Source organism: Lepidothrix coronata, unplaced genomic scaffold (assembly GCF_001604755.1).
Source record: "Lepidothrix coronata isolate B3197 unplaced genomic scaffold, Lepidothrix_coronata-1.0 Scaffold49, whole genome shotgun sequence".
NCBI classification, from domain to species: Eukaryota; Metazoa; Chordata; class Aves; order Passeriformes; family Pipridae; genus Lepidothrix; species Lepidothrix coronata.
The window spans coordinates 1,947,103-1,958,498 of record NW_016690229.1 but is presented as its reverse complement, the minus strand read 5'-3'; the positions used below and the strand labels follow the sequence as shown (position 1 = coordinate 1,958,498).

Here is an 11,396-nt window from a genome sequence, read left to right as displayed (position 1 = left end):
TCCCAACAGACGCTGTGCGGGTCAGCTCCGACTGCCCCCAAAATTCATTGTCCCACCAGAAAGACACCGATAAAACATCGCCAAGAAAGGCCAAGAAAGGCCAGACATTGAAATTACAGATACAAACATTAAAATAAATTAATCAGGGAAGCTACAAGTCACACGGGTGTACCCACGCTCTGCCTGTGCGGTCACAGCGTCTTTGTCGTTGGATTTCACACCCAGAAAATTTGGGGTAAAGTTAAAAAGCTGCACGGACCAAGGCAGCTGAACCCCTGGGCAGCTGTGCCAGCGCCGGGTGTATCTTGCTGCTATTCCAGTAAGGATTAACGTCACCTTTGCAGTCTGTGGGAAGGGCTTTGGAACCCTCTGCACGTTTAGTGACTAAAATAAATTCTGTCTCAGTTGGAGAAATGCTCTGAACAGCTTCAGGCTACGACAGAGGACGACTGAGGTGCTCCCTGTACATTTACCACTCCTCCAAGTCAGTTTTCCTCTGTGCTCAGGTGCCAGCCTGGAGCATTCCCCATTAATATCTAGGCTATGTTTAGTACCAGATTTTGTACCATAATAGGTTTGTTGCATTTGTATGTTAAACCCCAAAATTAGCTTTGCAGCTGCTTGGGAAAAAAATACTGTAACTACAAATTCTGAGTAAAGTCCTCAGGAAACAATTGATCATAAGCTACAGAACATTGTGCAGCTAAATCTGGAGATAGACTTTACATGCCTGAATAGAAAAAAATACAAAAGGAAAAGACAGTTATCTGACCTATAGAGAGAATAAAAAATAAGAAATAAGTCAGATAATAAAACCATTTTGCTCTAATACACAGCAAACATTCCTGCCCAGCCACTCCGACGATGATATTTCCAGACAGGATCTGAACAGTGGAGAAGAAAGAATAGATTTAATTCTACAAATCTTCTCCTACATCTGCTGGATTTTCACCTGCTAAAATTGCATCAGCACCCCGGGAACTCCCGGCAGGAACTTTGAGGTGACTGAAAATTGGTGTCACTGAGCTGTTTTTGCTCCCCTTTGGCTGCCAAAGGGGCAACAGCAGTGGAGAATGTGTGAAAACAGTGACATTCCGTGTCTCATTCCATCATTGCTCTGAACTGCTGCGTGTACTTGGACAGCTCCTCGGTCCGATCCCGAAGTTCCCTCGTGGCGTCTGCGTTGGGATATTTTATGGCGGCGTTTTTGGTGGCCAGAGCCAGGTTCTTCAAGAGGCTGCAGAACCGGCTGCTGCTGTGGAGGACGTCGCTCCGGGCATCCCTTTCCTGAGTCTCCTGGCACAGAGAATCCACCAGCTTTTGTCCCACCATGATGATCAGTTTGCTGTGGGATATGAACACTTCGGGGGGCTGGTTGTGGTTCAGGCTGTTGGTGAACACCCCGATGGCCTTGTGCAGGGCAGCGAAACACAGCCTGCAGTGCTCGGGGAGAGGGATTTTCTTGGCACAGTCCTGCTTGCTTTGAATTCCAGCCTTTTTTGCAGTTGGCAAAGCCTGGAGAAAGGTTTAAAAAAACATTCATCTCGGTGTCACACACTGATTGTTTCTTTAGTCGCTCCAGCCTAAATTCTTAGTTCATACTCTCCAAATTGCCCCAGCCCAGGAGCTTTTACAATAATTTCTCTTCCCATAAAGTATTGGAAATTCTCCCAATTGCCTTTTTGCCCCTAAATACAATTTTAATAATGGATAGCACACAAAGTGCTGCAGCCAAACACCAACCCTTTACACATTCTGGACTTGAAGCTTTCAGATAGTACAAAACATTGATCTTTAATGGGCTTAATCAGGGTTATGAATGATTAAAATGGACAAAACAAGAGTCAATTTTGTACCAGTGCATGACAAGATATTTTGAAATACTAGTCCTCACAGCCTTTTCCCAAATAATGCACAAAGGCAAGAAAATAAATAGTATGACGTTGAACTGGAGGGGTTCATTATGTTTGAGGAAAATAAATGTTTTTCACAATTTTCAGCAGTAATTCTAAGAATAAGTTCTGGGAAATGAACCATGAGAAGCAAATAGATTATGGATAGAGATGTGTGTCTGAATGCTTTGAATTTTGGCAAGCACAGAAATCAGGGACTAGAAGTCCTCATAAATAATAGTTTTCAAAATCAGAAATACCTTCAGTTTTGAATCTGTGCTCTTCTTTGCTACTTCTTTACCTGAAATGATTTTCTGTGCCTGTTATAAATTAAAATGAAAGTAAAGTTGAAATGACTTACAAGAAGATTTAAATATAAATATGTTTTTCTCTTATTTCACGAGGAAACAACTACTTGCTCTGCAGCCTTCATGTTATGGACAACAATGGTACATTTATTAGAAAAAAACTGTAGGTTTTTTCCTACTAAAAATATAGTGTCTCCTCCTGCAAGATCTAAGACTGAAAGCAACATGGACAAAATAACCTTTCCTAAATCCTAAGGACATGCCAACATTTCTTTGTGAAACCAAGAGAGATGTTCTTGGTAGATATTTCAGTAGTTCTAAGGAGAATGGTTCTAACAAACATCCAAAATGATTCTAACAAATAAATTTGATAATTCACAGTAAGAGTTTGATTTGTTACAGCAAAATTTTCTATGAAAACATGATTTCCAATGTACCTCAAGTTAGAAAGTAACATTTCTTGTCCAGTCATGTCAGAGCCAAACACAATGAACTGGCAAGAAGAGAACTAAAAGGCAAAAGAGAAGAAAGGATTTGCAAACTCCCAGCTAAAACCTGTCTCCCAAATGAATTTAAACAGATTATAAAGATTTTTTGTTGGTGCTGGCTGGATAAATTCTCAAACTCCAGTTCTCTTTATGGATTAAAATGATTCTCATTCCACATGTGCCACCCAGCACTGGAAAAAAATCCTGAGTTCAGTCTGGAAAATGGGAAGTAGTGCAAACTGAATCTGGCACTGATGCAAAGGTAAAATAGTGGCAATAGCTTAATATCTACAAACAATGAAGAACAGGGATAGTAAAGCCCAGTTTTACTGACCTGTAACTGCACATAATCACAATCCTCAGTGGCATTTTCCTCCTGTTTCTCCAAAGGCACCCGACTCTGGCTGGGTTTGTCAGGAGCGTTTCTCTGGAGCGACTCTACTTCTATTCTTCTTGGCACTGGGATTTGTTTTGCCATTTTGCATTCTGGGCTCCCTTTTGGCTGCTTTATTTCTTGTTCCTTGTCATTCTTTCTGAAGAGCAGCTTCCCGTTGGCGATGATGATGGACACAAACCTCTTGATGTCGTCGGGAATCGTGCGGGCCACCATGACGAAGCGGTCGAGGTCATCTGGGTTGTTCTGGGGGCTCCTGAGGACCAAGGCCTCGAGTGACCAGTTGCAATTGTTTAGAGCTTCCCTTGTCTCTGTTAAAATTTGGAAGGAGTTCACAAGGATCTCCAACTGCTTTTTAATCCTGGTCTGAAGGTTGCTGTCAGTGAGGTGAGAGGCGTTTCCCTTTATGGCTTGGGCAAAGGCCAGGAATTCTCCCAGGGACACCTTGATGTGATCCACGGCTCTGTGGATTTCCTCAATGCTCTTCTCCAGGTGTTCCTGCAATCGCCACTTACTGCTCACAAAGATCATTAAACTTGCAACTGAGCTGGACACGCTGTGCTGCAGCCTGGTCAGGGTCTCTATGGCTACTTCAAGGCCCATTTTGATTTCTTTGCCAGGCTCTTCCGATGATGAGGACGTAGAAAACAACTCAGCAGATGAGCTGGAGGATGTGGAGAGTGTGCTGCTCCTGCTGTCCACACTAGAAACAGATGAGATGTCTCGTCCTAATTTGGCACCTCTGGGGAGCTTTGGAGAAGCACCATGTGCTTGTTCTCCAGAGCTGTCACTGTTGTTTTCCATCTCTTTCTTGGACTGCCCAGGGGTGGGCAAACCTTTTGGAATATCATAAACATTCCCTTCGGAGATCTGACTCTCAGCCTTTGGAGCCAGGAGACTCGGGGGTACATCACAGCTACTGCTCTGTGGCAAAAGGAGCACATCCCGTGAGGATGGAACGTCATAAAGGGGGATATCTGGAAGTGTTAATTTCTGTTGTGTCGATGGGATATTGTATAATTGTGGATTTACAACCTTGCCTTCAGCATTTGTTGTTGGCACCTTGTACCTGGCTGGTGGGGTATCATACAGCACCTGGTTCTCCCAGGAGTGGCCAGAAGGGTGCTGTTTTAATCCTGATTTTTCAGGTGATACTGGAATATCATAAATCCATTCTGACTTCCGAGGATTTGGCAAAGTATTGTACTGGCCCCAGCACTTTTTTTGAGATTTGTTTTCTGAAGCATCAGTTTCTCTTTTGGGAGGGACATCATACAACTGCAACAGAGCACAGAGGGCTTATAAACCACGAGCACAGAGGGTTTATAAACCACCCTTGTTTATAAAACAAGAAGTAAGAAACAAAACTGAATTCTCAGAGCACATAAATGTGTGCAACTCCACTGATGTCAGTGGAACTGCACCACCAAAGGGCTGGCCTGTGTTTTTTATTTTCTAAAATGCACAAGCTACACATGTAGAAGGTAAAATATTTTGAGCACAGGTGATTAGATCATACTGCAGTGTCCCCAGCCAGGGACATCTGTAGACACTTGATTTTTTTCCCATTCATGTGCATACCCTGTCAAAAAATAAATAACCAGCAGACATCACTCACTCTTCTCAAATACCTTCAATTAATTTAAATTTTTGCTTGATACGGGTTTGCTAAGATGGGAACAGTTTATCCAGTGCCTTAAAAATATGTGTGTCTACAGCTGAAGTCCAATTTGGAAAAGGCAAATGCAGGAGTACTTCTTGTGTAATAAAATCCAGACTAACACTAACATTTAAGGAAAGATCCTACCTGCATGAAGCACATCCACAGGGGGAATGCAAGGAACTACAGGAATGTGCAGTAACAAGAAATAACTGAAAGTTGTTATATAATACAGATTTTAGGAAAAAACTAACCAGGTCAGGCTTCCCCATTTGTGGAAAATGTGCATGAGAAGGAGAGGCAAGGAATGACAAGGGTGTTTCAGGCCAACCAGGGAGCCTCAGATTCCCTGTGCTGGAATGGTCCTGCTCCTCTGCCCTGGGCACTAAGGAGCCTGTCAAAATCCTCTTGGATCCTAAAGCCATTCAGGAAACCTGAATTACTTGGCACTCAACTAATAAAAAGTTTCCATTGAGATGTTTTCTTAGTTGTGAAATTTCAGATCAGCCCTTTCTTCAAGGATGGTCCTTGGCAAACACGGGGGGAGAGGTGGGAAACCTGCCCCTCTGCCCAAGGTGGGTGTCACGGCACTGACAGATTGTTCTCTTGGGTCCAACAAATCTTACTTACATTGCCTGCTGGTGAGTCTTTCTGGATCCCAGCTCCTGCCTTTTCTGGGCTGGATGGGATGTTGTAAAGCTGCTCCTGCTCTGCCTGGAAGTTCTCGGTGGGTCTGACTGGCACGGAGCCCTTCCGTGCAGTGGGTGGAGTGGCACCGCTCTGGGAAAAGGGGAAAAAAAAACCTGATTGACTTTGATTCTTTTTAGATCTCATTGAACACTCTGGTGGAATCAAAGGCTTGTGGGAGTAGCTCCTGGTTTGGACAGCGTGGGTCACCCTCAGCCTGCAGGGGAGCTGTTGGAGCCTTCCTGCAGTGCTGGGTGGGAGGACGAGGCAGCCACTACTGGCACACCTGGCTTTGGGTCTGAGCAGGAATCACCCACTTACACAAGGAGCTAACTCCAGAAAATATGTGGATAACTTGATAACAATGGAGTGGGCTTAATCCTGCCCTGCCAGCTGCTGCCAGGATAAAGTGCGTGGGGAGGGTCCATGGATGTGCTCCAGTCCCACCCACACCTTGCATGGGAGGTGACAGGGCTGGGGCCTGGTGTTCGTCCCATCCCGGTGACCTGAGGGATCGAGGGAATGTGACAATCACCCTCCTCAGGGAAGCACAGCAGGACCAAGAGCAGGATGATGCAACAGGACACTTCAGTGGTGGATGTGATCCTCCTGATCACAAATCCATGGGATGTTCTTCCCCAGGAGGTGGGTGGGGTGGGTGACATTGAGTTTTTTTTTGAACACGCACTTGTGACTCTTCTGTAAACACCCTGAAATCATCCTGATCAAATGACACAGACACAAAGCACATTTCCTCATGGATTCCAAGCAGAGAGGGTGACCCTCTGATACTGAGAATTCTGTAGGACATCAGTAGTGTCAATCTCTCTGCCTTGGAATCCAGCAAGAAATGCCTTAATAATGGTAAAACTGAAAGTGTTCATTAGAAGCATACCAAATTTAGGACCAGTTTCTCTGAATTTCTAAGAAACTCAAGAGAACTGCTTCAGGTTTTGAGCTAAAAATAAATTATTTTCTTCCCAATTTTACAAAAAGCGAACAGGGAGGTACTGGAATTTGCCTCAACATCGACTCTGAGGTTCTACAGAGTCCCAGCTGCAGGGAGGGCACCACGGCAGGACCCACCTGTGTGAGCAGGGACTCCCGGCGCTGTGTGGAGGGAACGTCGTACACCTCACTCCTGATGTTTGGGGCTGAAGCCCGGCAGGCTCTCGGGAGAGTAAACAGGTGCTTGGAGGGGGAGAAAAACAATAATGAGAAAGCTGCAGTGAGCAGGAAGCTCAGGACATCTTTGGAAACTCATTTAACTGGATAGGCCACTGTTGCAGTAATCACTCTTAAGGGATTAAAAACCTTCAGCTCTTCACTGAAGCCGGGGTAGGAACTGAGCTTAGAAGCAGGTGGCATTCTTCCCTCAGAATTCTCCTTTGCCAGCATTTCTGCTGTATTTCAGGTGAGATAAGAACTGGCACATACAAATCAAAGACAATCTGCCTGAGTAACCATGGGAGGGAAAAGATTTGGAGGAAATCCAGCTTCACTTATCACTTAAATCTTTAGACTAACCAAAAGCAGAACCACTGAAAAAGGAAGTGGGGAAATTTCTGCTTCTCCAGGCACACAGAGCCATGGGGTCAAGCCATATTTAGTGTAAGAGCAGCAAAAAGGTGTGGGCTGAGCATTATTCTGTAGTTATGAAAGACTGACTCATTCTGTAGTTATGAAAGACTGACTCAAGGAGTAAACCTTGATGTCCTGTTCAGCTCCATAAACAGGGAAGTCTGATATGAGAATTACATTATTGGTCTGTAGTCGAATTCTCCTGTTTGCTTAAAACATAATTTGAGAAGGCATGACCACATCTGTGGGATAATTAGTTAAGATCCCAAAATTTAGGGGAAATATGGTAGAGGAACTAGACTTCACCCTTACAACTGCCTGTTTCAGCTTTGTGGAAGCTCTTAACTCTCATCTGAAGAAAGGGGAGGAGGAGTGAAGATAAATCCCCTTAGTGCTCTATGAAACAGAATCACAGAATCACTGAGTGGTTTGGGTTGGAAGGGACCTTAAAGGCTGTCCAGTTACACCCCCTGCCATAGCAGGGACACCTTCCACTATCCCAGGTTGCTCCAAGCCCCATCCAGCCTGGTCTTGGACACTTTCTGGGGTGGGGCAGCCACAGCTTCTCTGGGTAACCTGTGCCAGGACCTGGTGATCACCTTTACCTGCAAACAGAGGCGTAAAAGAGACTTCCCTGAGCAGAAAGGGTAAAAGACAAGAGGTATCAAGAAAGCCATCCTTAGCTCAGCTCTGTTTTCATGTCGACAAATCTCACTATACAGCAAAAAGGAAACTCACTGGATATCACATCTTACTACTTTTTAAAGTCCTTTCAGTGAGAGTAAAACATGAAGGTGCCCTGTGTGTCAGGCAGCAGCAACGAGGCTTCTCTGTGGGCTCTGAGGGATTTTGTTTTGTTTTATTGCTTTCAATCACAGTGGCTTTACCCAGCTGCTCAGAGGACAGCTGACTATGCCAGGAGCTTTGCCAGTTGTCCCACAGGCTCTGCGTGGGGCGGTCCGAGTGCTGCAGTTCATCCTGGCCTTTCACAGGCTGCTCTCCCTGAGCCTTCCCTGCATCTGGGCATGGCTTGTGACCACCACAGTGCAGTTGGTGTGGGAACAGCTGGGACACTGTGCAAGACACAGCTCAGCTCTGAACTTCTAGATCATAAATGCAGGCTGGGACATTTCCTTTTCATTCTCGGTTAGAGCAGACAAAGCTTAGGTGTATAAACTCAGGAGATGAGAGGAAGAGCCAAGGAGCTCTTCTGTTGGGCCATTCATTCAGAAAATGAGTAGATGAACATTTTCCACCTGATTTGCTGGCACAACGTGGAAAATTTGTCCCAATCTCGCATTCAGTTTGCAAATGGCTCCTTTAGGATCAGGAATGTGGAGAAATCAGATCACGGTAAGTACAAAATGGTCCTTTGCAGCTCTTAGCTTGAGCTTGCAGTTGTGGGAACTGCACACAAGGTCTGCACTGCAGCTGCAGTGCTGAAAATTAGGTTTCAGTCATCAGGGTTGCACTGAGTTTGTCTGTTTTCCAGCACCCATCTGCCACACAGCAGGAAGCAGCATCTCGGTTTCCATGACTTGCCTCCCAGCACAGTGGGAGGGAAGGTGGCCCCATAAATCAAATGATCATTAAATCAGCCTAAAAGACTGTATATCTCAGGGCTGAATTTTCTTCCTTTTCCTTTTTCAATTAGCATTTCTAACATGATTTTCCTACACAGAATAAAGAGCCACCCAGGGCTGAAGAGCTCATGGAACTGAACAAAAACTTGGACTTGAATTTTGTACTCACTTGCTCTATTTACTTTTCATTATAAAACAGTCCCCATTTATTTTTTTCCTGAAGAAAGCACAAGTTTTTGCTCTTAAGACATTTGATGCAGCATGTACATGTTCCATGTGCAGATGGATGTAAAGACCCCACATGTGCCCAGGGGACTCTGGATGGCCACATGCTGTGAACAATCAGAGGAGAAAGTTCTGTGTCTTGTTATTTTAACTTCGGGGAAGGTTTGTAAATAATTTCTAGATTCTCCCAAACAAATGGTATATTCTTTGCTTCCTGCCCTATTTTACAGCTGCTTTAAACTGTCAAAAAAGTGAGTGACTACAGAATATAGAGACTCTCATATGTTGCCCAGAGCAGTGTTTCTCACATAATGCTATAAACTGTAGTAGAATTGATGGGAGTTTCCTAAACACCATCATTCTTTTGCTGCAAATTCCACTGAAAAGCTCAGGCTGACGGCCTTTGTTATTTTCCCACTCCCAGTGGTTGTTTCAATAATAACATCTGTTACTTTCAGGGATGTTTGCCTTACCTGGTGTGTGGAGCTTTTGGTCCTCTCACTGAGCAGCTGCGCAGCCAAGGCTGGCACCTGATATATGGCTTGGGCAGGCGTGGCAGAGAGCCTGCCTGGGGGTTTGACCCACCCCTCCATCTTCTCGTAGGTGGACGACACCACGGTGGGTTTGGGGCCGGAGGGAACCTGGTAGATGTTTTGTTGGCCCGCTGGCAGCTCCGTGGGGTCGCTCCGGGTGGAAGGAAGCAGCAGGATGGTGGGAGAGAGCAGCTGGAGGCGGTTGGCGGGGGCCAGGCCCTGCCTGCCATGCAGGGAGCACTTCCACCAGCCCTCGCTGCCGAGGACGTGCTGGTCCAGCACGGTCAGGATGTCTCCCTTGCGGAAGGCCAGCTCGTCCGAGCACTCGGCCTTGTTGTCGTAGAGCGCCTTGGCCAGCGTGTTCTGGGGACACAGAGAACACCAGCAGTGCACTGTTACACCCACAGCAGTGGTCATTGGGGTCTGCTTTGGTGTTTATCCCCACCTCGATTTCGATTTAGTTCAAGCACAGCCATTATCACATCAAACCACCTTTCTCAGAGCACTGGTCTCAGGAGTTAAACTTCTGCCTGTGCAAACTTTAGTGCAAACTTTAGCCTGTGCCTGCTACATTCAGTGCATAAAGAAATAGATAATAATAACTGAACAGCAAGGTCATGGGTTCAATCTCCTGTTCAGTCCTCTGTTCAATTCCCTGTATGGGCCATTCACTTAAGAGTTGGACTCAATGATCCTTGTGGGTCCTTTCCAACTCAGAATGTTCTGTGATTCTGTGATAATACTACAATATATTTCTTCAGCACCTTTTCCCCACAAGGCTCTTGAAGAACACTGCTAATGTTCATTATTTAGACTTATTATATTAGACATATATATATATGAGACTTATAAGCTAAAACACAAGAAGTTCCACCTCAACATGAAGAAGAACTTTCCGTGGAGGGTTTGGCAGAGCATTGGAACAGCTGCCTTGGGAGGGTGGAGAGTCTCCCTCTCTGGAGACATTCCAAACCCACCTGGATGTGTTCCTGTGTTGCCTGCTCCAAGTGACCCTGCCTGGGCAGGGGGGTTGGACTGGATGATCTCCAGAGGTCACTTCCAACCCTAATGATTCTGTGATTCTATGACTACTGATGAACATTCCTATATGAAAAATAGATGTTTTTCCCATTGTCATTCTGTGAATTCTTCATTCTACCCCCTGCCATGGGCAGGGACACCTTCCACTATCCCAGGTTGCTCCAAGCCCTGTCCAACCTGGCCTTGGACACTTCCAGGGATGGGGCAGCCACAGCTTCTCTGGGCAACCTGTGCCAGGGCCTCCCCACCCTCACAGGGAAGAATTCCCTCCTGACATCTAATCAAAACCTCCTCTCTGTCAGTTTGAAGATGGCACTTAAAAAAAATGAGAAGTACTAACAGCAGGTGGCTTTGGTCACCTGAGGCGTTTGTGCAAAGGTTAGAGAAAGCTGTGGATGTGGTTGTTTTCAGTACAAGATAGAATTTGCTTTCAGCTCCAAAATGGGACTGTCTGCTTCCCAGGCAGAGGGACACTGGCTGTGTCTCAGTGTGAGTTTATCAGAAAGTGCAAGTAATGCCCAAAGAGATAGCACCCAAATAGGAAATGTGATGCCTTGTATTTTTGTCCAGAGCATTTGCTGTAAAGCAACAGCTGGCTTGAAGCTGCAGCAGGAGAACCCCAATTTGTCACCTCAGCTGGTGAGAAGGGCCCGTTGTTGGCTGCACACGATCCGTGGTCGGGGTGGCCACGAACAATGGCCTGTTTGTGAGCTGTGGGCTCGTCCCTCAGCAGCTGCCAGGGGTGGACAACAGCCCTTTTTACCTTGTGTCCCAGCCTGGTTTTAGCCTCGAACATGGGAGTCCCCCTTCTGCTTGGACAATGCCAAATGTTGCAGTCAGGCCCCCAGGAATCCCACCACGAGCACAGCCTGGGCTTCACACGTCGTTGCAATTGTGGAAAAAAAAAAAAGGAAAACGTCCAACTTTTCCTATTATTCATCAACACTTTGAGATCCTTGTTGTTGGATGCTGTACAGACACAATGAAAAGCAGACCCTGTTCTT

At 45.7% G+C, this 11,396-nt stretch overlaps 1 protein-coding gene across 1 annotated transcript; it reads right to left on the bottom strand.

Moving 5' to 3' along the window:
* Positions 1 to 896: 896 nt before the first annotated feature.
* On the bottom strand, positions 897 to 11,188 carry CASS4 (Cas scaffolding protein family member 4). The gene is made up of 7 exons (XM_017815194.1): positions 11,024 to 11,188; positions 9,292 to 9,714; positions 6,516 to 6,620; positions 5,373 to 5,522; positions 3,023 to 4,360; positions 2,153 to 2,212; positions 897 to 1,515 (listed from the first exon to the last, which is right to left on the bottom strand). Exons 1-7 carry the CDS (start codon positions 11,186 to 11,188, stop codon positions 1,102 to 1,104), a joined length of 2,655 nt encoding a protein of 884 aa, XP_017670683.1. The 3' UTR covers positions 897 to 1,101.
* Between the last annotated feature and the right edge of the window lie 208 nt (positions 11,189 to 11,396).